Source organism: Elephas maximus, chromosome 10 (genome assembly GCF_024166365.1).
Source record: "Elephas maximus indicus isolate mEleMax1 chromosome 10, mEleMax1 primary haplotype, whole genome shotgun sequence".
Taxonomy (NCBI): domain Eukaryota; kingdom Metazoa; phylum Chordata; class Mammalia; order Proboscidea; family Elephantidae; genus Elephas; species Elephas maximus.
The window spans coordinates 79810030-79835788 of record NC_064828.1 but is presented as its reverse complement, the minus strand read 5'-3'; the positions used below and the strand labels follow the sequence as shown (position 1 = coordinate 79835788).

General features: G+C 49.1%; 1 protein-coding gene across 15 annotated transcripts in view; it reads left to right on the top strand.

Moving 5' to 3' along the window:
* TMEM229B (transmembrane protein 229B) overlaps positions 1-22361 on the top strand; it is a 57753-nt gene extending 35392 nt beyond the window's left edge. For 9 of the 15 annotated variants that reach the window (XM_049898895.1, XM_049898896.1, XM_049898891.1 and 6 more), the window contains 2 exons: positions 3949-4130; positions 14048-22361. In XM_049898895.1, the coding sequence (XP_049754852.1) occupies positions 14069-14572 (504 nt within the window). In that variant the 5' untranslated portion in view covers positions 3949-4130; positions 14048-14068 and the 3' untranslated portion in view covers positions 14573-22361. Of the gene's footprint in view, positions 1-1476; positions 1847-3948; positions 4131-8947; positions 9029-9237; positions 9382-14047 lie in introns of those variants that run through there. The other 6 variants (XM_049898903.1, XM_049898899.1, XM_049898902.1 and 3 more) reach the window with 6 other exon arrangements.
* The last annotated feature ends 3398 nt before the right edge of the window (positions 22362-25759 follow it).

Here is a 25759-nt window from a genome sequence, read left to right as displayed (position 1 = left end):
CCCCTCTCCGTCCATGTGATGGCTCTTGGTGATGGGAAAAAGGAGAGAGGACTTTCTTCTGTCATTTGCAGAGGCAGCCCTGACCATTGTAAACCAATGTTTATGATGCTTTTGGGGAGACAGCCCTTCCCAGATGGTGGCCTAAACATTAGAGAAGAACGCCAGACATTATTATTTTTGTTAACAACGCTGGATGACTCAGTCACCCAAGAATGTAACTGGACCCTTCACCTTGTTTGTCCATCCATCCATCCAACAGAAATTCCATGGCCTCTGGGAATTCATAGTGTGGTGGGGGCAACAGACACATAGGAAATAATTTTAAGATGGGCAACATGTTTCAATAGAAGGATGCTCGAAGTCCTGTGGGAATGTTGTTGTTGTGAGATGCTGTCCAGTTGATTTCGACTCAGTGACCCCATGTGACAGAGTAGAGCTTCCCCATAAGATTTTCTAGGCTGTGATTTTTATGGAAGCAGATCACCAGATCTTTCTCCCAGAGCCGTTGAGTGAGTTTTAACTGCCAGCCTTTTGGTTTGCAGCCAAGTGCTTAACCATTGCACCACAGGGGCACCTTGAGTGATGGAATAGCTGGGAAGTTGTGGGGAGGTCTCACAAAGGAGTAAGGTGTGAGGGTCTAGAAGGAGGAGTGGGAGTGGATGGGCTGCAGGGGAAGGAAGATAAGAAAGTGCCTTTTGGGTAGAGAGGACAAAGCTTGAAATGGGTAAGGGTCTCTGCTCCTTTAGGCCTCCAGGAGCATCCCAGACATGTTGATGGAGAAACTGCATGGACAAAAGGGGCTATGTGTTTACAAAGTAAGCGACTTAAGTAATGGACTAAGTAGGTTACCCTGAGTTAAAGACACATGGGTGCAGATGTGTGCCTTCAGAATGAGATTTAGATGGCAAGCAGGGAGAAGATGCTGAGGGAAGAAGGGGTGGCCCTGGAGCCTGAGGACCAGGACTTGAATCCGCGTGGCATTGGCCAAATCTCTTAATGTCCTGAGCCTGAATGGGGTGGTAATTCCTACCTTCCCTAACTCGTAGGATTCCTAAGAGAATCATGAGGTGAGGTACATGAAAAAGCGTCAAGTCCTACCCACGTGTTAGTGTCGTACGTTGTTTTAAGGACTTTTCACACGTTCCCGTTGTGGTGGATGTTGTGTGCCATTGAGTCGATTCTGACTCATAGCGACCCTGCAGGACGCAATAGAGCTGCCCTATAGTGTTTCCTAGGCTGTAATCTTTATGGGAGCAGATCACCAGGTCTTTTCTCTTGTGGAGCTGCTGGTGGATTTGAATCACCGACATTTTGGTTAGCAGCCTAGCACTTAACCATTGCATCACCAGGGCTCCTTTTACACATTCATACACCCCTAAAGCTTAGGTCCAGCTTCAGGCCATGTAGGCTACAAAGGAGCCTCATGTTCCCTGTAGCCTGGGACCTGCGCTTGGGGGCAGCTTGCACACTTGGAGGCAGAGGTGGGAGTGGGCTGGGGTGGGCCCAAACCCTTGCCACACCATCACCTCCTGGTCTAGCTCCTGCCAGCTCTGTGGGGGGAAAACCTGCAGACCAGGAAGCTCCCAGGAAGGAGCCTATTCTAACAGCTGCGGCTTCAACTGCCAGGGCGGCACCCCAGCCAGCAATGGGCTTCCAGGGGTGACTGCAGGCCGAGCTAGCAGGATGTGGTCTTTGGTTTCCGTTTCCGTTTTGGTTTTGCCTTGTGCTATTGATGCAGCCTGTCTAGGGCTCAGGGAAAGGAAAGTACCCGTGGGTGGGATTCATTCGCCAGGCACAGGGTCGAGGTGATGCTGGTGGAGTTAATGCCCTTTCCTCGAGGTGACAGGTACATGCCAGTGTGACCACTGCCCATCATCAGGCAGGCTGGGTCCGAGGCAGGGCTGCTGCCTGATCCTGTGGGGGGCGGGCTGTGTGCAGAGGGAGGAAGCTGTACAGGTCAGGGCGGGGTGATGGCTCCTGTTTGTGGAGGAGCTGGGGAGGGCCAGAGACAAGGCAGAGCACAGCGCCCAGTGCACATCACACCCTCTGCCCTTCTGTGCTTGAGAGCAGGGGCCCCAGGAGAGACCCCGGGCGTGCAAACAGTTCTCAGAGCCTGGGTCTGCCTCATGCCTCTCACAAGCACGAATGCACACAGTGAGTTTCAGGTCCTCCCTCTGCTGCTCTTTCACTTCTCCACAGCTCTCTTGGTGCCTCACAAGCTGCTCCTGCTCCGAGTGCCTAGTGGGGAGAGGAAGGAAGGTAGAGGTGGATGTGGCACCTCTGTGCTTCATACTGCTTGGCCGTCCACAGTGGGGAGGTGCCAGCTTCCACCACCAGCCACAGACTGTCCTCAGCAGCAGAGCGGCCCGTCTGTCCTTCTGCAGGCCCATACTGGGCCTGTGGGGCTCTGGTGGTGCAGTGGTTAAGAGCTAGGGTGCTAACCAAAGGGTCAGCAGTTTGAATCCACAAGCCGCTCCTTGGAAACCCCATGGGGCAATTCTACTCTGTCCTATAGGGTAGCTATGAGTTGGAATTGACTCGATGGCAGTAGGGTTTTTGGGTTTTGTTTTGTTTTGTTTTGTTTTGTTTTGTTTACCGGTACTGGGCCTGATCCTTGTCCTTAGCCCCATGCAGATCATGCTGTATCCAAGGGGTTTTCCAGGAAGCTTCAGGACCTTCATATTAAAACAAAAAATGTTGAAATCTCCATCGATGTTAGTCTTAGAGATATTGTTAAAAATATATGATGGAAAAATTTGGGAATGGGTAAGGGTGATGTTTGAACAACATGATGAATATAAGCTACCTGTTATGGATTGAATTGTGTCCCCAAAAATATATGTTGTAAATCCTAACCTCTATGCCTGTGGTTATAATCCCATTTGGGAATGGGTTGTCTTGGTTATGTTAATGAGGCAGGATTAGTGTAGGGTGTATCTTGAGTCAATCTCTTTTGAGATACAAAAGAGATTAAACACAAACTAGGAAGCAGAGATGGGGGAAGAAAGATGCCAAGCCACATGAAGATCACCCAGGAGCAGAAGTTCAGAGGAGACAAGGACCTTCCCCCAGAGCCGACAGAGAAAAAGCCTTACCCTAGAGCCAGTACCCTGAATTCGCTCTTCAAGTCTCCTAAACTGTGAGAAAATAAATTTCTGTTTGTTAAAGCCACTCATTTGTGGTATTTCTGTTATAGCAGCACTAGGTAACTAAGACAATAAGTTAATGTCACTGAACTGTACATGTGAAGAATGTTGAAATGGCAAATGTCTTGTTACACATATCTGTACCTCAATAAAAGAGAACTATATAAGTGGCAATGGGAGTTGTAATGTAAGATTTATATATACTACAAGCGTCTCAACAACAATAATAATAATAGTAATAAAATAAAATAAGCAGATATTAGGGTGGTGGGGCTGGGAGTAGAGGGTCTTAGTATGTGTTTTATTTGCTTGCTTGTTTTTCTGCATGTGGTCGTGCCTGACTTCCGAAATGATAAAACAAATGTCATATGCTCTCTGTTTTCTATGAGGCCCTTGACCGCCCTTGAGAACAGATGTACCCACTACAGGGTGAAGGTGAGAGTAATTTGAAGCTAAATGAGAATGGAGCTGGCTTATGAAATAATATACCCTCTCAGATTTACAAGCGTGTACCCTTCGTGGTGCAAGAACCCCTCAGGCCTAATCCCACTTGTGAAATGCCCAGGAACCCTCACAGGGCTCTCTCATTTGGGTAAACCAGACCTGAGCAAACAGGACCACAGAGAGGAGGTGGCAGCTTCCAGGAAAAGGGCCCAGTGGCCTGGGAAGGATGAGTGTGTGGTGTGGAGCCCAGAACCTGGGGCCCTTGATGTGTTTGTCTTGGGATTGCTTCTCTGGCGGGCTTGATAGCTCTGAGCTGGGGGTAGTTTTGGCTAATGAAGGCCTCCTCTTTTATTCCCAGGAACACATAGGAGCCACCTGCCTACCGGCCAAGGATCAGCTGAGCCCTGGGGCTGATGCTTGCCTACACTGCTGAGAATGGCACTGGGGCCCGGTCTCACACCAGGACAAAGGTCAACCCGGGACACTCCTGGACAGTGATCCTGATGTCTCTTCTGAGCTGCACATTCAAGGGTTTGATAAGTAAGTACGTTACAGTCACCCAGGGGATCTCCAGTGGCTGGTACCTTGTTTAGCATGGGCTTGGGTCTGGAAGTTCTAGTTCTGAGCTTCCTTCCCATCCAAGGGCTACAGTTCTGGAATGGGAGGGGGCTGTCCAGCAGTCTCAGGCCATGTCATATGCAGGAGCCATCTTACAGCTGAGATGGTCTCCAGAAAGTGGGCCAGACCCAGACTAGCCGAGAGGAGTGAACTGAGACACCCAGCACATGGGAGACAGCATCCTCCCAAACTCCCTTTCTTACCAGTAGGCTCATGGCTACTCTGGGCCTCTGTGCTGTGGGAACTGTACCTCACCTGGCATTCCAGACTCTGCCCAGATGGCACGAGTGGTTCATGCCCAGACACCTTGGGCAGAACATCCTAGGCACTGGGAAGTGAGAGGATTTGTAGAGTCTTACTTGGGCAGAGCAAAAGGTTAAGTGCTTAGCTGCTAATCAGAAAGTTGGTGGTTCGAACCCACTCAGAGGAGCCATAGAAGAAAGGTCTGGTGATCCACTTCTGAAAAGTCACAGCCACGGAAACCCTATGGGGCAATTCCACTGATGCACATGGGGTTGCCCTGCGTTGGAGTTGGCTCTGCAGCGAGTGGTAGCTGGTAGCTGCCGTAAAAGTGCCCGCTGCGGGGTCGGGAGGAGCAAGTCCTCTGTTGGTTTCGCCACGTTTCAGCAGTGTCTCCTCCTTAGCCAAGACAAGCTCCATCCAGGTTGGGAGGCCTTGCCTGTCCTCACCTGGCCTTTCTGTCTAGCCTCAGCCTCTGGTTTTCCCTTGATGATGCTTTAAAAGCTGGCAACTGGCTGCTTTGCCAAGCCCCAGAGACCTGTCTGGCCCGAAGGCTGTTAGGTCTGTGCAGGCGCAGACAGTCCGGTGTGGGATCAGGGACCAGTAGGAAGGAAGGGGGCTTCCCCTGAGGCAGGGCAGGAGGACTAGGGTTTTGCGATCCTGACTGGACGCACTTTGAGGAGCTGTGGGCTGGTCCACAGGAGTCCTGAGCCTTCGAATAGTAACCAGATATTTCTCAGCTTTAGGGCAAAGGGCCAAAATCTGCTTTCCACTCAGCCTGGGCTTAAAAAATGCTTGTTTTTGGAGGGTCTTTCAGAAATGTGGTCTTGAGTTGGTTTGTAGCCAGGATGGTATGAGTGAGCTTGGACTATGGGGGTGAGGTGGAGGGTAGAGAGATGGTCGTGGAGGCCTCTGTGGGAATGCAGTGACTCAGGCAGGGACCTATTCCCCATATAACACAGAGCTCCCCAGAGCAATCTACATCATCAGCCTTAAGACCGTCGTACCCTTCCATCCAGTGATTCTTCTCCTGGACTTATCCATTAACTCTTTCCTTAGGAAATAGTCTCAGTGAAGAAAAAGGCTGAATTCTTTTGTTGCAGGCATATTAGCTGTTTCTTGTGTTGTCATTTGTAATATTGGAAATGGGAAAATAATTATTGTTCCTTTGTTGAACAAGGAGCCCTGGTGGTACAGTGATTAAGTGCTCAGCTGCTAACCAAAAGGTCGACGGTTCAAACCCACCAGCCACCCCGCAGGAGAAAGACAAGGCTGCTTCTGTAAAGATTACAGGCTTGGAAACCCTATGGGGCAGTTCTACTCTGCCTATAGAGTCGCTATGTGTAGGAATTGACTCGACGGCAATGGGTACCTTGTTGAACATCTAGGTAAAGTAAATGACAGTTTTTCATTTGATGGAATATTACATAGCCATGAAAACAGTGAGCACATGGGCTGTATAACCACTTGGAAAATGGTTATGATATTGTAAATGGCAATGTCAGGTTATAGAATAAGTACATTATGATAACTTATAAAATATAATTATGAGAAAGGATTATGAGGGGGAAATGATAATTGGTGAAATTATGAATTTTTTTCTTTCTATAATGCATAGGTTTGCTTCTTTTGAAATAAAATTTAACCTGGACAATAACAAAATACATTATTGATAGTGACTTTCTCTAAGATGTGAGATCATGGGTGGCTTTTCCTTTCTAAGGCATTCACTTCTGTAAGTTTAAATTTCAGCTGTGAGTATATGTTACTTTTGTAATCAGAAAAAAACTAACAGATTTAAAATACTAAAATTAAAAGAAGCTATACTTCCCAAGACAGGGGAGAGGAAGAGAGCTTGAGCCAGCTAGCTGTTTACACCTGCCCTCACCAGTGTCTAAGGACCTGGGTCAGTTTGGGTCAGCCATTCATTCCACAGGTATTATTAGGTATTATTGCCAGGCACTGTTCTAGGCACTGGTGACCCAACAGAGAATAAGACACAGTCCCTGCCCTCATGGACCTTTCATTCTAATGGGGGGAGACAAATGATAAACAAGTAGCAAGATGTCAGAGTGATAAATGCTGTGAAGACAGTAAAAGGGGATGATATCAGTGACAGGGAGGCTATTTTGGATTGGGAGATCAGAGAAGGCCTCTGAGGGATGACAGCTGAGCTGAGAGCTGAATGACAACAGGGAGACAGCCATGTGAAGGTATGGGAAGAACATTCCTGGCAATGTAGGATGCCTGGGCTGTGGGCCCCACCTCCAGGGTGACCTTTGCTTCTTGAGCCCTAGTGGACCTCTGTTCCAGGGCTGGCTCCATTCCCCAAGTCAGCTTGCCCCTCTGGCCTTCCTAGCTGGGCTTTGCTTAGTATCCAAGACCCCTGAAAATTCCCCCCCACCTGCCACCATGTGTGGAAGGATTCTGACACTCTGGCTGCTGCTGCTTTGGGCAGATGGCTCCTCTGGGCAGCCTGCATGCTGGTCACTGCTCTTGGCTGGCATTTCTGCTGGGCTGGGCCATCTGAGATTCCCAACAGCTCTGAAAGTGGGCTGGCGGTCAGGGAGGCCCTGGGAAATGTGTGGTGGGGGGTCTTTTTTTTAAAAAATTTGTATTTTAGATGAAGGTTTACAGAACAAATTAGTTTCTCATCGAACAATTAATACACATGTTGTTTTGTGCATTGGTTTCCACCCCCACGACATGTCAACACTCTCCCCTTCTCGACCTTGGGTTCCCCATAACCAGCTTTCCTGTCCCCTCCTGCCTTCCTGTCCCCAAGCCTGGGCTGGTGTGCCCATTTAGTCTTGTTTTGTTTTATGGGCCTGTCTAATTTTTGGCTGAAGGGTGAGCCTCAGGAGTGACTTCACTACTGAATTAAAAGGGTGTCCAGGGGCCATACTCTCGGGGCTTCTGCAGTCTCTGTCAGACCAGTAAGTCCGGTCTTTTTTATGTGTGTTATGAGTCAGAATGGTGAGGGGCCTTTGAATGGCACCTGCCTTGAGGCCCCATGGGGGCGGTTGCTGCCCTGGTCTTGTGAGGTCAGCTTTAACCTTGGAGGATCTTCATGTGGTTCTGCCTCAATGTGGCCAGAGAAATGGGCTGGGTGCCTTCAGTAGCTCCGACACCCAGCTCTGAGCTTCACTGATGATCCACCTGGAAACGCATGCTTTTCTCCTCACCTCCTGTCTCTCTCCATGCATCTTCCCAGCCTCCCAGAAGCAGAAACTCAGAAATCAGTAGTGCCCTCTGAGGATCCTGCAGTCAGCCTCAGGGGCAGTGTGGTATGCTGATTGGGAGCGAAGGCTCTGGAGCCAGGCTTACTGGGTTTGAATCCCAGCCCTGCCTTTTAAAGCTGCAAAATTTAGGCAATTATTTAGCCTCTCTCTGCCTCACTTTCCCTATCTGTAAAGCAGACCCAAGGATTATCTGCGTTAACATATGTGAAGTGCTGAGAAGACCTCTTATTGTGACTTGGGAGCTGGAGGGAGGACCCATCAAGACCTACCGAGTCACTGATCCCAGGGGGCTTTCCTTGGAGATGCCCACAGCAAGAGAGGGTGAACTCTGGCATTTGAGCCAGACAGTGGCCACAGGGGTTTCCCTCTACTTGTTTCCCCTCGGCCCTGAATCGAGCCCATGTTTCCCTCCCCCTGAACTTGGTAACTGCAAGGGAAGCTCAGAAGTTTCAGACCTTGCATCTTGCACCCAGAGGTAAGAACAATTGCCCTCTCCTTGTTAACTCCATTCCCCTCCCATCCAGGGGACTGGACTCAGGGTCTCTGAAGCTGTTCCCCCACTGCCTTTTTCTCAAAGGCCCCCTAGGAGGGCCTTGTCTCCCCAGAGCATGGGATGTAGTGATTGTGGTGCCTGGGGATGGGAGTGAAACATGGAAAGTGAATAGGTTGAGAGAGGAAGGCCTGGCTACATGGAAGGGGGAATCCCGATTTTCTAGCAAGGGGGTCCCCTGTTTGGACAAAAATTCACAGAGTCATTATTTTGTGGCACCTTCACTTCCTGGAATGACATGTGAGTTTCTGGCAAAGCCAAGGGCAATCCTTCCCTCTTGTTTGGCCTCCAGCCTGTCTTTGACTTCTCTGATGGTCTCTTCACCCTTCCCCCTCTGCTCTCTCTAACCTTGGCCTCCCTCAGCCAACTCTGAGAGCATCACCATCACAGGAGATGCTTCTAGGGAGCTCCTTTCCCCATCACCGGTCCTCTTGGAGAGGCAGTTCCCTGGCCTGACAAGTCACCTGAGTTCTGGCCCTTTGCTGGGACTGTGTGTTCCTGGCCCTTTTGTCAACAAGCAGGAGGGCTCTTATATTTGAATGTTATTTCCCAAAATTCTGCTTGTGAAACCATCCACTGCTCTCCAAACCCTTTTCTTCTGCTTCCAGTCTTGCCTGCACTCTCCTCTTTACTCCACCCTGAACGTTCCTCCCTGGGCTCCTCCCTCTTCATGCCACAGTCCTCAAGATGGTTGTGTTTGTCACCAGGAGGAGGCCAACGTCCTGTGAGCTCCTGGCTCTTCCGCTGCTGGCTTTCCCAGGGCTCTGGTCCCAGGGTCATGGAAGGAGGTATGGGAAGGGTCCTGGGCAAAGGGGTCAGGTGGGGGGAATGCCTGGGCAGGGACTAGGGTATGTCAGGCCCAGCAGAGGGTGGGGGGACCTGCTCCAGCTCAAAGTGTAAGCATGGCTCCTGTGATTAGAATTGAGTTTGGGGAATGGAGTTCTGAAAACCCAGCAAGCCAGTGTTGCATCTCTAATCTCAGCATCTCTCCCACCAGTGTGAGCTGGCATCCCCACTGAGGACACTGGCTCCTATTCCTCTCCCTGTTCTTCACCCCATCCTCTGCCCCCACCCAGGTCTTTCCGTTTCCTCCGTTCGTCTTGCCTGGACCACTCCTCGGATGCGTTCTGACCTTGCTTAGGTATGTTTCCTCTTTACCTACCTGAGTTTTTCCTGCTGCCTAGAAACGGAATCCAGGCCTCAGGCTCACCCTGTTCCCAGTAGCTCATAGATTCATTCCTTTCTCCCTTGGCAGCTCCTCCTTTAATCTCTCTTCTGCTAATAGGGTTTTGTAGTCCAGCTCTTCCAAGTCACCATCTCCAGAGAGACTGGGGCCTCTGAACTATTACTGGCTGGGAGGCCAAAGACGAGATCAGAGGCAAAGTGAGCAGTGTTTCTAAATCCACAGCAAGCTGGGGAGCTGATGAGGGTGATGAAATCCACTCACCATGGCCCCGGCAGCTGCGGATCAGCACCTCTGACTGGGAAGCCCCTCTCCCCAATTCTATGGGCTGGGAGGAGCTGGGAATGAGGGTGCAAGATGGGGGAATAGACCAAAGCTCACAGGGCCTGAATCAGGGCAAGCTGCAGAGTGGCCTTTAGATCATCACCCGTGTGGCCCCCTGCTTGCCCCAGGGCCATTGGCTGCTTCCTGGTGGGTTTCCCTGGAGCCTGTTCTCTCCTTACCTCAATGGGTTAACAACCAAGCAAGAGACTGCCATGAACACTCACCCTTTCATTCAACCCTGTTTTCAAGCCTGACCCTTAGAAGCCTGGCTCTGAGATCCCTCCCCTTTAATTAAACCCTCCTCAGCCTCATGGAAGCTGGGAGCTCCTGCTCCCTCTCCTCAGCTGGGTTTTCTTTTTCCCACAGGCTGTATGTGGGATTATTGTTTTCGCAGCCAGGTTGCTGCTGTGAGTGAGGTGAAGACCTAACCTGCTTGGCAAGGGAGGCTGCCCGGTGGCTGGTGAGGGTAGAGCAGAGGGACCCTGCCTCAGGCAGGAGATGGCACACAAAGAGAGAGGGGCTGTCCAGGAAGCCTGGCACCAGGCCAAAAATGATAGCTACTATCTCTTGAGCTCTTGCTGTATTCTAATTTGTGTGTATGTATTAGCTCATTCATCCTCACAATAACCCTCAGGTAGTTACTCTTATTACCCTATTATCCTTATTGTTATCCCGTTCTCCTTATTATTAAACTGAGGCACAGAGAGGTCAGGTAGGAGCATCAGCTGGGACTCAGACCCAGGCAGTTGATGTATGGAGCCCCTGTGCTTAGCCACCACACCATACCTGTGAGTCATGGTTTGTTGTTGGGGGTGGCTCAGAAAGTAGCAACCAGGGCTTCCAACTGATTGGTTTAGGTTCGAACCCCAGCTGGGAATTTGCATGTCTAACAAGTTCCCAGGTGATGCTAATGCTGCTGGTTAGGGACCGATTTTGAGAACCACTAGTAGAGCAGTGGTTCTCACAATTTATTATACATAAGAATCACCTGGGGATCTTTTTCAAACGTAGAGTCTGATTCAGTATATCTGGGGTGGGAGTGAAATTCTCAGCAGGCATGGGAACAGGAATGAACGGTTCAAAGCCCTGGGAGGAACTGGCTTTTATTTTACATGATTTCAGGTTTCCTCAGGTTCACTTGTCCAGCAAATTTATAGAGCATCTTCTATGTACAAGGTACAAACATGATTAATGCATATTTATTCAACAAAAGTTTTCAAGATAGAAATTTATTTTTATAAAATTGTACATGCTCGTTAGAAAAATTTTAGGGCTTACAGAAAAGGATAAAGAAGGAAAAATCACCTGTGATGTTACCATCCAGTAATAATAAATGATAGTTGACTTAAGCTGCTGAGTTTTGGGATGATTTGTTATGTAGCAAATAGCTAATTGATTAAGAAATGTCTTCATGTTTGTACTGAATGCTTGCTGTGTACTGGGCACTATTCTAGGTACTGGGATACTGCCAGATAGACATGATCCTTACTGTCGAGGAGTTTACGTTAGATATTCATATGGTAGAAGAACCTCAAATAACTCCAGGGATTTTGGCTTCTAACTGGGTGCATGGTGGTGCCATTAACCAGGATGGGGGCATAGGAGGAAAGCAGATACAGTTGGCCCTCTGTATCCACGAGTTTACATCCACAGATTCAACCAACTGCTGACTGAAAACATTGGGGGTCGGGTGGGGGGCAAAACTCAAGGGCCTAGGGGTAAGGCGGAGGCCAGCGCAAGCCAAGGTAGGGTTTCCTGAGGAAAGGTATGTGGCTGTGAAGGAAGAAGTTCCCAGGGAGACAGAGGCAGCCGCACCCTGACACAGTTTGGACAAGTGAGGACACTAGGAACGGGGTCAGGAATTTACTCTCGGTGATTCTTGGCCTGACCTGGCCTGACTGGACATGCGGCAGAAGTCTTGGGTCCACACCAAGAGAACAAAGTTGGTGGGCCCAGGACCTAGCACCCTCTGCACCACGTATGTGCAGCATCCATAGTAACCCAGGCCCTCCTACCTGAAGGACCCCAGGCTCTGAGGGCAGCCTGCGGCGGGAAGCCCGAATGTGGCTGTCCTTCAAAGTGCCTGCTTGGATCCCGCGTGTCACGCATCCACACTAACCTGGCCCGATCATAACTATTCCACTTCAATCGAAACACTGTTCCTTCCTGAGCTATGCAAATAATAATACGCCATTTTATGTAAGGGACTTGAGCATCTGCAGATTTGGGTATCATGGAACCAATCCCTGTGGATTCTTTGGAAAGGTGTTTAAGGTGCCAGTGGGACATTTAGGTGGAGTGTCCAGGAAGGAGTAGGACATGTAGGTGTAGAACACAAGAAGGATCTGGGTGGAGATGGCAAGTGATTACTATAACAGAATAATCTGTACCAGAGAGAGGGAGGGAGAGGGCGGGAGAAGGGCGGGAGAAGGGCGGGAGAAGGGCGGAGAAGGGCGGGAGAAGGGCGGGAGAAGGGCGGGAGAAGGGCGGGAGAAGGGCGGGAGAGAGGACTTCTAACTGGGGTAGATGAGAAGGTCACCTATAAACTGGGTTTGTACTTGGGAAGGTGAGAGAAAGGTACACCAAACAGAATGGTTTAGCAAGGCATGGAGGCCAGATAGAGCTGGACTGTGAGAATAAAGGGAGATAAAGCTGAAAAGGTAAATTGGGGTGAGATCATGAAGAGTCTTAAATACAGGCCAAGAATGTTGCAGTTTTTCATTAGGAAATGGGGAACCATTGAATGTTTCCGAGCCGGAGAGTGACGTCAGGCACATGTGTCTGTGAAGTGGGCAATATTATGCAGTAAGATGAGCATTGAAGTAGAAATCAAGGAATTTAGGTTCCAGTCTCAGCCCTGCCATTTACTGGCTCTGAGATTTGGGACAAGGACCTCCCCTCTCTGAGCTTGCCTTACCTAAAAACGGGGTAACACTATCTCCCCTCACAAGAGTCTTGCTTTTGTAAGAACCAATGACAAAATATGAATCAAAGTGCTTGAAAGACCACAGAGCAATGCGCATGGGTGGCTATTGTGGCTAGGCCTGCTTTAGTTGAAAGATGAGACAGGGATTCCCAGACAGGTAGGCAGACTGCAGATATCAACCCGTTAACCCCTGTCCCCTCTCACTTCTTGGAGAGGGCCTTAACAGAGTGGCCACTGGCAGCTGGCAGCACTGGGACTCATCTCCTCGTGGCCTGCTCTCGCAGTTCTTGATGCAACCCTGAATTCTCCCACTGTACGCTCCATGTAAAACAACACATGACGTTTAGAGAGTGCTGCTCAGTAGAGGTCTGTGCCAAAGCTGCAGAAGAGAGGACAGTAAAACAGTCCTGACCTCAAGGAGTTCGTTCACAGGCTAATTGGGTCAAGAGGGCATGTACCTCAGAATAGTAAATAGCATGGCATTTGGTAAAGGGCCAGGGGAGTAGTCCAGACAGTTGCTGGAGGAGGGCTAGGAGAAAGCAGAGCCTGTGGGCTGGGTCAGTCTTTGGGGAAGCAGGATGGGAGCTGAGAAACTTGAAGACAGAGTGGGGTTTAATGGTGGAGGGGGAAGGAATACGAAGCAGAGGGGAAGACTCCTGTGAGTCCACTAATTTCCCCTCAGTGTTGAAGCTAAACACAAAAACTCCATTTAATCTAACAGTTAAAGACAAATGTGATGGATTGCTTAGAAAGATCTCAGAAATATGAGGGAATGGGCTTGAGAAGAAGTGGGGAAAGAGATGGACTGAGGAATCAGCTGTTGTTGGTTGCTGTTGAGTCAGTCCTGACTGATGGTGACCCCACATGTGAAGTAGAACTGCTCTGTGGGCTTTCACGGCTGTGACCTTTCGGAAGCAGATTGCCAGGCCTTACTTCTGAGGTGCCTGAGTGGGTTTATACTGCCAACCTGTAGGTTAGTAGTCCAGCACTTAACTATTTGTGCTACCTCGGGACTCCTAGTAGCCCAGAGATGTGGGTGATTGGTGTGCTAGGACAACTAACTCTTCAATTGAATGCAGATAATCTAAGCTTACTATAGGGAGTGTAGCCAAGTAGCATTTGAGTAGAGTTGCTCAGAGGAAGCTAAGGAGGTTGTTGTTCTCATGCCCAACTGGCAAGGGTAAGGAATATGAAATAAAATAATGAACATGGATGATGATAAAGAATATGGTTGGTAACAAGAGAGGAAAGAGGTAGAGAGAGGCAGGTTTGCAATCCCCTCCAGCGTGGTCATACCAGAGACTTGGGCTGGGTGGTGGGAAGGCAGAATTGAGGACTCTGTCCCTCCTTCACCTGTCTCCTTTGTGTCCCCAGTAGGCAGCCCCAGTAGACACCATGGCTTCCGCGGAGCCCCTGACGGCACTGTCCCGCTGGTACCTGTACGCTATCCATGGCTACTTCTGTGAGGTGATGTTCACGGCAGCCTGGGAGTTCGTATTGAACTTTAACTGGAAGTTCCCAGGGGTCACAAGTGTGTGGGCCCTCTTCATCTATGGCACTTCCATCCTCATCGTGGAACGCATGTACCTGCGCTTACGGGGCCGCTGCCCCCTGTTGGTGCGCTGCCTCATCTACACGTTCTGGACCTACCTGTGGGAGTTCACCACTGGCTTCATCCTGCGCCAGTTCAACGCCTGCCCCTGGGACTACTCCCAGTTTGACTTTGACTTCATGGGCCTCATCACCCTGGAGTACGCCGTGCCCTGGTTTTGTGGGGCCCTCATCATGGAGCAGTTCATCATCCGAAACACCCTCCGCCTGCGTTTTGACAAGGACGCTGAGCCTGGGGAGCCAGGCAGCCCCCTCGCCCTGGCCAACGGCCACATCAAGACTGACTGAGTGGGCAGCTGGCTGGTGGAGCCTGGGGGTCTCTCATAGAACCCACGGACAAAGACCGAGCAGGTGGGGTTGGCCGCTTCTGTACAGCACAAGCCCCACCTGGCTTGTCATATGGGGCAGACGCAGCCTCCGTATCCTCCACTGTAGACTGGCTATGGGAGGGGCCCTTGTCAAGTGTCTGGGGGAGGGGGGGATGTGGAGGCCACAGAGGGACGTTGGGAAGGGACCATGGATCACAGCCTAGCTCAGAGGATGGCAGTGGGAGGCCTGTGGCTGAGCAGCGATTGGACTACTGTGGAAGCATCAGACCCTGTCCTGGCTAAGGGACTTTGAGAATGGGGCAGAAGGTGAGAGGGAAGGCCTGAAGAGGCTTTGGGCGGCGGCTGCTGCTGCTGCTGCAGTCACCTCTCTCCCTCTCACCTGGGTCTAGTTGGGCTTTGGCTGGTTCCATTAGGCAATATTCAGGTGCTTGCTTGCAACCAATACCTCCCTGGGGGCCTGCTGAGCTACAGCCTAAGGAGAGACTGGGCAGCCACGAGGCTGCTTGGCAGCAGGGCTGGTCTGCAAAGGTTGGGAGGCCTTCCTTTGGCTCCTCTACCCTCCCCCAGGGCCCCACGCTGCTCCCTTGGCCTTCTCGGGGCCCTCCTGGTGCTGGATTCCCACCAACCTTGGGCTTTTGGAGGTTTTAATCCCCGTGTGTTCGGTGGCGTTTCCCCCTTTTCTCTCTTATTTTCAGAGCTTTTACCACTAGGCAGCCCTTTCATCCTTGTCAATCATTCCACTCACCCCTGCCCCCATCCCTAAATCCAACGCAGCAGCTGCCGGAGATAGGACCCTGAGACAGACCTTACACTGTCCTCTTGTAGCTGCCCCCTCACTGTTCTGATGACTAGGGAGCCCCACACCACACCTCCCACCCTGTTTGGTGGGCTGTGGCAGTGTCCCTTGTGCTCTCCTTGCCCCCTCCCCATAGTCATCCCGTCGAAAACTAATTATACCCCCAATGCACAGCCAGGCCAAGATGGACCCTGTGAATTCATAGTGGGAGTCTAGAGACAAAACAGTTTGGTGAGAGTAAAGACAGAGAATTCTAGGTCATCTATGCTGATTGGTTATTTTTCAAGCCAATTGGGCAATCTAGCTTTCTAGGGGATGGAGGAACCCATTGCCAGTGTTGGAGACCCATGGAGAATGAGCGAGGAAGAAAAAAGAAGAGTCCTTTCAGACTTGGAAGGTTCCTTGGAGCATCCGGAGTGGGGAGGGATCAGTTCTGGTTCTGCCAGAATCCCAGCCTTGGAGCAAAAGCTTCTCAGGGCTGCCCCCTGTCTCCCACCCCCTCCCAGCAAGGACCCTTTGAGCTTACTCCTTAAGCAGTATTATCCCTGCTACACTTGCAGGCATTGTCATCTTAGTGGCTGTCCTCACCCTTCCCCTGTGACAGGTCCGTGACTGGCAGTGGACAGGTAAAATCCTCCCTCCAGCTTACTTCCGGCTCCGACCCTACTCCCCAAGGGGAGGGGCTAGCCGGAACGCAGCCCATCCCATGGTACAGGGTCTCTTCCTGACCACACTAGGACTCTTAGGTAGAAATTAGCATTCCCTTTTTTATAGATCATTAAAAATGATACCACCCACGGAGAGATCTCCTCTTCCTTGTGGGGCAGCTCCTAGACTGAGCAGACGGTGCAGGCCAGGGCGAGGTGGGGTGGCAGCAGGAGTGGTGTCTTGGGCCCAAGAAAAAGGCATTTGGCAGGATTGTTTTCTGCAGTGGACCCTGTCCAGTTGATTCCAACTCACGGGAACCCTGTAGGATGGAGTAGAACTGCCCCACAGGGTTTCCAAGGAGCGACTGGTGGATTCAAACTGCCCACCTTTTGGTTAGCAACCAAATTCTTAACCACTATGCCACTGGGGCTCCGTTTTCTGGGCAGGCCCCTCAATCCAGGGATTAACTAGATTCTGCAGAGGCCAGCCTGATTTTATTGTGGCCCCAAATCCAGGCCTTTGGGGGTTACAGGGAGCCAGGCTTCCAGTGGAGGTGATTGCTCCCCATCTGCAGGTGGAGGGGATCTCAGAGGGAGGTATTGTGTGGATTCCCTATTCCATCTGGACAATTGTTTCCTTGGTATCCTCCCCTCATTCCAAGTTACCTCAGTCTCCTGGACACTAATTTCCCTCCAGGACCCCCATGGGGACCCCTAGACCACACCATCTACCTTTGTCCTCCCCTCTCACAACTGAATCTGGTGACAGTTTGCTGATGTCTCCCAGCTTAAGGCCTCACTAATTCTCTGCCACAGCAAGCCCTTGCACCATGTTCATTCTGGGCCCTATAAACTCCCAAGTGCAGGAGGTACCGGCATAGACCTGCCTGCATGGAAACACACGGAACATTGTGTTTCCGCTTCATCTAGGTGCCTGTTGCTGTCACTGCCCCTAGGGCACAGAGCCCCCACCCCAGCACAGGGAGGCACCTCTTCTTGGCCAGACCGTGGCATCTGCAGGTTCAGATCTCACCGAGTAGCCCAGACTTCAGCTCTGGCTTTTTTTTGGCATCTGCAGGACCCCAATCCCTTAGTACCCAGGGATTCAACGTTTGGAGGCATCCAGCCCTGCCAAAGCAATGGGGGAGGCCTGTGGGGAGTAGGCCCGCTGTTTATGAACCTCTAGTGTCGTGGGCCTCTCTCCACTGGATGTGGCAGCATCTCTGAGTCAGAGAGCAATGTGCTGCCCTGCATGGTTGAATCGCTTCTGACGTCTGCATTCCATCCCGTGTGCCCTATCCCCTCTTCAGTGCCAGTGAGTCACAATGGCCTCTGCTTATTCACAGCAATAATACCTGGGGAGTGCCTGTGAAGTCCTTTTGTCCTGGTCCCTTGCTCTGCATGGGTCTCCTGGGGAGGCAGCTGCTGAGTGGGTCAGTTCCTGAGAACCTATATTTATGAAACTGAGTTGTGCAGACACATTGTCAGGGGATGCAGAAAGGAGAGAGGGCCTGGCCCTCAAGGAGTTAATGGCTAAGGCAAGGAGAGTGCCTTCCACCCCAAGGCCACCCCAGACCTGGAGCAGCTGTAGGCCCTGACTCTGCAAAAGGGCCTTTAAGTGGGTAAAACTGTTTTCCAACTGCAGGCAGTTCTTCAGAAGGACACGACTGGTTTGTGCATCCATCGCCTGCTCTGTGTCTGTGTTGGTCTCTGTCTCTCCATTCCACATTCGTGCACATGAAATATACCGGTGTTTGTGTTCCAGGGCTGGCTCTGACCCATCTCTGTTTCTCCTATGCTGGAGCCCCTTTCACGGGAGCTGCTGGAGGCCAGGCCCTTTCACCTCAGCATCACATGGTTCTGAGCCAAGATGGCTGCTGGCTGGGCCCACCGTACGGGGAGGGCAGGTGACACTCCCTGGCAGTGCTTTTCGCTGTCTCTGCTCTGACCCTCTCTGGTAACCTGAATCCCTACCAGGTAGTATAATCTGATCCAAGCTTTATCTCAGTCCCAAGCTGCGATGGAGATGAGAGGTCCCTGAGATATCCAGGTTGGCTGCACCTGCCCATGAGATGAGCTCCTCATGAGCATCCTGCCCACAGCCAGATGCCTCATGGGCAAGGATGGCCTGAGGGGGGAGGCCGAGGGTACGCCAGAGAGCTGGAAGGCAGAGCCCCTAACTCTCCATTACATTGACAATCACACTTTGAAGAAACAGTGAACTCTGCGTTCCTTCCTGGCAGCTTTGCTTCCCCTGAGAACTGCTTTTGGATCAATAATCCCTCCCTACTTTACATACCTCTGCTCTATCTAGTGTCCCCTGTCCTCACCTCCACAGTGGGATCCTTCCCCACTTTGTAATTCCAGGAAGAGGGTGGAGGATTCAAAAGTTGCTCAGTCAGTTTAGCTGTACCCACGTGGGCCTGATCCCCCTGCCACAGCCAGGCTATAGAACACCCACTGTTTTCCAGATAGAGCAGGCAGTGTGATTTTTGAGTCTTTGGGAAGGCTCTCTGCCTCTCTTACTAATTTGCAGGTAATCATTGATAGAAAGCTTTTCCCCTTATGAAAATGAGCTACCATAAAGCCCCAACAGTCATTTCCATGTTAGTATAAACAAATATGTAGGGCTGTCCCCTGAGAGCAGATTTGTATAAAAGGAAAGAGGCAAGCATAATGAAAGCACCTACCTTATGGAGCTTCAGAGAAGAGGCAAGAGGTAGGGCCCAGAGAGAGAAAGCTGAGAGGACCTAAGACCCTTCTTAACTGGCTGGCTCTTTCTGTACTCAGTGGATTCCTTCTTGATGCTTTTCCTTCTTCACCTGTCCTGCCACCCTCACTCAACCCAAAGGGACCTTCTGGCTAGACTGCACTGAGAGAAATGCCCCATGAGAGTTAATGCTAAGGACCTTGACTGCGTCTTCTAAAATCTGCCCAGCTGTTTCTAAATTAATGCCAATGCTTAAATAATAACAGTGAATAAATGACCATAACCTTGCCTTGTCTTCATGGGGTGCCTATCTTGTTGTTAGGTCCCATCAAGTCAGTTCTGATTCATACTGATCCTATGTGTAACAGAATGAAATACTGCCTGATCCTGCGCCATCCTTACAGTTGTTGAATGGATGCTTGCAGCTGTTTCTTCTCATTTTGAGTCATGCCACATCAGCAGATGAAGGTCCCAGAAGCTTTACTCCACCCACATCATTAAGGTTGACTCTACTTTGAGGAGGCAGCTCTTCCCCAGTTGTATTTTGAGTGCCTTCCAACCTGAGGGGCTCATCTTCCAGAACTATATCAGACAATGTTCTACTGCTATTCATAAGGTTTTCACTGGCCAGTTTCTTCAGAAATAGATCGCCAGGCTATGCCTAGTCTGTCTTAGTCTGGAAGCTCTGGTGAGACCTTTCCAACGTGGGTAATACTGATGGCATAGCTTCCAGCATCACAGCAACACGAGAACCACCACAGTATGGCAAACTGACAGATGCAGGGTGGGTGCCTATCTTAGAAGGGTGTGTTGCCTACATTGCCCTCTGGTGCAACCAAGGGACAGGTAGATTGTCTCTGTTTGGTGGGCAGGGAAACAGGTACAGGAAAAGGCAGCAGCTGACTCATCATATTGCAGTAGCAGGTTAAATGTGCCTGGGTCTTAACTTCAGCAACAGCTGCCGCTCTACCACGGCTAATACAGCAACTGCTAGTAGGCACTATGCTGAGTGCTTTATGTGCATTCTCTCATTACCCATTTGAGATGAGCATCATTATTCCCACGGGTCTCTGGGTGGCCAAAATGGTTAAGTGCTCAACTACTAGCTGAAATGTTGGCAGTTTGAACCCACTCAGAAGCACCTTCAAAAGACACGACTGGTGATCTGCTTCCAAAAGATCAGAGCCTTGAAAACCCTATGGAGCAGTTCTACTCTGCACACACGGAGTCACCATGAGGTGGAATTGACTCAATGGCAACTAACAACAACAACCATTATTTCCCTATTTTACAGAGAAGGTCTGTTGGCAACCAGTCTGTAACCCCAGATTTACCATCTTGCTCTGAAAACCACTCTTTTGTTTCATTATAAGCAGGAGACTTTTGGGGGAGGATTTGTGCTGGGTCAGGTACCCCTTTGTATTTGGATGAGATTCTAGATATATTTAGAGACCAGCCCAGGAGAATGCTATTTACAAAGACTGTCTTCATGGGAGTCCTGAGTTCTTGGAATCAAAGAGAAATGAAAATGTTTGGAGTGGGAGGGTAGGGAGGAGAGAGGAGGGTGATAATGATAATGATAATGGAGGAGATATGGGATGCCATCTTAGCCAAGACTAATGATGATTGGCAAAGAGAGCCCTCATAGTAGTGGGAGAGATGTGAAATTTTGGTCTCTGGCAGTTCTGGGCTTAGCGCTGCCACCTCTGCCTCTCCTGTTCTTCCCACACACAGCCTTATTTTTGCCCTGGGTCTTTTCTCTTTGATCCTATTTGGGCCCCTGGCTTTGGGTGATCACAGAAGGTTTGAAACTGCCTGCCTCTCCCCAGATGAAGACTTTTTCCTCATAGCAAGATAAGAACCTTCTGCCAGTTGCCTTCTGAATGTTCAGATGGGCCTGAGAATTGACCTGTTTAGTTCAACCCTTTACTGGACACTTAACAATGAGCCAGTGACCCAGCTAGTTACTGTGGAGCTTACAGTCAGGCTAGTCGGCAGATAGACATTGAACAGATGCTTACACAGATAGTGTTATTATGTTGATCAGTCTTGCAAAGGAGAAGCGTCTAATAGATGAACCTGACTCATCTATTGGGACAGGTAAGGATTCCCCATGGGACAGACACTTAATGAAGACCTGAAGGTCAATTACTGATGCTTTCAAAGTTGGGTTGGATTCTCAGTGTCCAGCAATGCAGACATTTACTGTGTCCTGAGAGGTGCCTGGATGTCATGCAGAACAAAGTCAGCACACAGTGGGTGCTTTAAGGAACTCTTGATGAATGAAGTCTTACAGCATATCAGCCCTGGTGACCCTGGCTGAATGGTTCCGGAACACTACCGAGTTCTTTGGGAACCAGGAACTAGGATTCCTGTTTAGACAACCTTCTTTGCCATATCTGTTCTACCACCTTAGACCAACTCACTGTCCTACTCTCTCTTTCCAAATCATTAGTCCTGCTGAGCCCTGCCTGCATCCCAGCTTCACTCTTGGAGTCGTTGGGCCTTGGCCAAAGACCCAGCTCCACTGATGTGCCCATTATTTCATTCTGGGGATAGGCTTTCTTGGTTTGGGTAAAGGTGGTCTGGTCTGGCTCCTTGCCTCCATCACAATCACACGCTCTACCCAGAAAGGAAGGTTTCTGGTTTATAAATGTCCACATAAGGTGAAGAGTCTTGAGGCTGGCTTCTTAGAGTATAGGGTTTGGGACTAAGGAAGGAGATTTTTGCAGAAGCCTTTCATCCTGTACCCACTTAGGAGTTCCATTAAGAGCAAGAACACCTATGGGTGGATAATGAGGAGGGTCCACCACATGAAGATGAGGAAAGAATATTTCATGCAGAGGAAACAGCTAGTGTACAAGTCTAAACATGGGAATGTGCTTGGAAAATTTAGGGAACAGAAAAAGGCCAGTGTGGGTGGATCTTATCAAGTAAGGGGATGAGGAGGTATACAGGATGCTGGTTAGAGAGGGAGGCAGAGGTCAGATCCTTTAGGGCTCTGAAGGCTGGGGTCAGGATGGAGGAGGTGGGGAGGAGAGATGACTATGGAGCTCTTAAGGAAGGAGAACTCTGGGGCCTGACCCAATCCCTCCAAGGGAACATGATATAGGGAGGCCCCTTCCGAGGGTTGGGTCCGAGCAGGGGAAAGCTGCAGACAGGACCAGGGGTCCCTCATGCCCTTGTTGTTTTCTTGCCCCCTTAGGGGATGGGTCATGAGTTGAGGTCAGCATAACTGCAGGATGGGTCTGTATGATTCCTGCAAACCCTCCTCTCTACCTGTTACGCAAGGACTCCTGCCTTGGGGAAGATTGCGCCAGACATATTCTGCAGGGCTTTATCAACTAACCTGTACACACACACACACACACAGTCTTACCTTCGTGAGCTGGGCCTACTGAGGCCCTGCTGAAGCTACCTGGGAGCTAAGTCTCCATTCTACTAACAGACCCTTAGAGTCTCCAAGGCCTTGGAGGTATAGGACACCCAGATTGGGGCAAGTGTTGGGGAGAAGCACGCGTACCGAGTCACATGGACTTACATTCTGTTGAAAGGAAAAATCTGATTAACAAGTCATTTAGAGTTAACAGAATTTATTAAGCGATAAGCTGTTCATGAACAGGGAGCATTCACGCTGAAAGTGGCAAGATGCTCGCTTAAGCAGCAGAAGTATGGCATTTTTATAAGCAGTTAGGGAATTTCCAGGAGGGAAGTTATAAAGGTTGAATCATAGATATGTTTTTAATTGAAAGGAGGGTTTTACAAAGCAGGGGTCTTTCTGTCATTGGTTCCATAGTTATACTTGTCTGTTGGGAATTGGTGAATCTGGTATGGTGAGTCAGAAACATTTTTTAATCGTCAAGTTTTTGTTTTTGAAGATTTTCTGTGGCTAGAACACTTTGAAAAATTCCATATTGTTCTGTCACGGTTTGTACCTGGCACAAATAGCCATTCTGATTTATTTGCTCTTGGAAAGGTTTTTTGCACCTGGCACAAATGGCCATTAAATTTTATTTAATATTTAACAGTTCTAACCCTGACTCTACCACTTACTATCTGTATGAGCTTTGGCAAGACACTGAGCCCCTCTGAGATTCAGTCCAAAGGATTTAGTTCAGTTTAGTTTGGTTCACTGGAAGCATATTCTTTACTCCTCTGAGGCTGAGTATAAACGTAACTACACTGAGGACTTGGAACAACCAGAGGGGACATTAGATCCCAGTTCAGCATAGCACACATCTTAAAATGGAGTATTAGACATCACTTTATTAAAAGTCTTGTGAATATGCTTGCCTTTGGGAAATTTTTTACTGGCCAACTCTGGCCCATTATCCTGTTGATGTTGGGTGCTGGGTGCCCTGGGACTAAGGGGTTTCTCAAGATATGGGTTTTTCAAAACTGGGAAAGTCCTGGGAGAACTAGGACCAGTTGGTGATCCAAACTTGTGGAAACTTAAAAAGTCCTTACTAATTGCAATAAAATTTAGTTCCTGCTTTGGGAAATGACTCCCACTGGACATGGTCTTGGCCAAGGATGGAGTCCTGACCAAAACCAAGACAATCAGCTCCTTTCTCTTCATCTTCGTTTCCTAGTGTTGCTGTAACAGAAACATACGTGGATGGTTTTAAAGAACAGAAATTAATTTTCTTACAGCTCTGGAGACTCAAAGTCCAAATCAGGAATTGGCTGTGTTAATTCCTTCCTTGTAGGTAGTCCTGGGCATGCCTTGGTTCCTTTGATTGTAGATGATCCTGATATGGTGCCTGTCTTCCCCTGCGTGTGCTTGTGTGCATACTCTGTGCTACTCTGTTCTTTTTATAACTCAGAAGTGATTAGATTTAGAACCCGGCCTACTGGGATATACTCTAATTAACATAACAAAGAAAACCCCTTTGCAGGTGTAGGGATTAGGATTCCAACACATATTTCAAGAGGACACAATTCAATCCATAGCACGCTTTCCTTTGAATCTCAACATAGCCTGAAGGGACTCTCCAATAATTCCTACTACCTGGATCCCTGGAGGTATTTTGATTCCAGTTGTTTTTTAAGTTTGTTCTTCAGCCTTTCTTTCAACTCTGTGAGGTACCCCTCTAGGTTTCCAATAAATTCCTTTTCTGTTTCTGTTAGTCAGTTGGTTCTGTTGCTTTCAACCCCTCTCCCCATTCTCCTTACAGCAGTGAGGACCTTAGGTATCTTGACAGTTTAAATCCCTGCTATACACCTGACTTCTTTTGAAACATCTGTCACCTGTGATCCATATCTTTAGCCCTCAAACTTCCCCTCCCTAACCTGCATGAGTTACTGTCCAAGCCTTAAGCTAAAACCCCTTATCTAATCCTCACTTTCATTCCCAAGACCTAGCCTATTAAAGTCTGTGCTTGGCACCCTGTTCCCCTGTTCTTGAGTCTTAGGCTGATTCTGCTGAAAGCTGGAGGAAGCCCCAACATGGGGGTGCCCCAAACTAAGGCCTCTTTTATAAACTTTAGAGCACCCAGAAATACAAATCATGACCTGTCAAATGTTGCATGTTCCCCAGGACTCAGACCTGATCCATTTCGGAAAATTTGATTTAGGAGTTGTCCTTTTCTGCTTTAGGGTTTCCAGGAGTCCTTTGGAGGCAGGCAGTTTACTCTCTAGGTGAAGAGTCAAGGGCAGCTAGCTAGTGCCCAGGGTCCCCTGGTTTGCCAACCAACAGCTCCTTGGGGACAGTCTGACCTGCCGAACCAAAGCCAGGAGTTAAGGCAAGAGACAAAAACTTGTGTGTACTTCTTCAACCCCAAAGGACATATCTCTTCCTTGGATTCCTTTAGAAATAAAAACAAAATCACATTAAGTGTTATTTTGCTGACTTTCAATCTGTTCCCCTAGGGCCTCAGGCTGGCTGACCAGCAGGACCAGATGGCATTTTCTGCAGGAATAGCTCATGGGCTTTTACATGGGCTAGGAACATCTTAAGAAACAAATTTTCATCTCCTTCTGATTGACATATCTGTGCATTCCTTCAGTTATTCATATATTTTTCTCTTTATGACTCTGATGAAGGCACTTGACACCCAATTCTGGCTTACATTTCACCTCCTTGAGATGACAGCAGACCTCGTCACCCAGAAGGAGGGAGGATGAGGGGAAGGGGAGGGAGTAGAAAAGGCCGGGAAAGGGAAGAAGCCAGATTGCTCCATCTTTATAACTCTGTTTGCAACCAGCCTCTTCCTCAGACTTTCTGGAATGTGGCTGGCTACCGTCTACACTCACTGATCCCCTGGGAATTTCCTGGTTGCCCAACAAAAAAATTCAACCTCCCAGGCTATGGAGTCATTAGACCTGAGTTTGAATCTTATGTGAGTGTGTAATGCAACCTAAGCCTCATTTTCTTCATCTAAAAATGAGGCTAATAATAGGACTTACCTCCCAGAGCTGTGGGGATTAGATGAGGCAGTGCTTGTCAAGTGCTTAGCACGCAAGTGATGTCAGATATTAGCAGAAATATTTTCCTTCATTAATCTCGTAAGTCAAATGCAAGCAGATGCCACTCCAGCTAGTATTTCTGGACTCCTGCTGGTACAGTCATGGTGGCCAAAAGCATGGACCTTGGAGTGCTCCTTATCTGGCCCTGGCCACCTCTTAAGAAGGCAAATTACTTAATCTCTATACACATTTCCTCATCTGTAAAATGGGGGTAATAAGACCTACCCTCTCTCTAGGATTATTGTGAGGGTTAAGTTAAATAGGATAATACGTCTAATGTACTTAGTACAGAGCCATAGTCCCTTATCCAAAACCTGTTGGATTTCACAATATTTTTCACAAGGTATCACAATAAATTCAATAATATTTATACTGTATATACTCAGGTGTGGGTCAGCACCCCATGGTCAAACATATTAATATGTCTAGAATGAAACCTATGAATATTCATACTAAATGGGGTAGATAAAGACTTTAATATTGAATATACCATGAACTGCCAAAAGAGTGAACAAATCTGTCTTG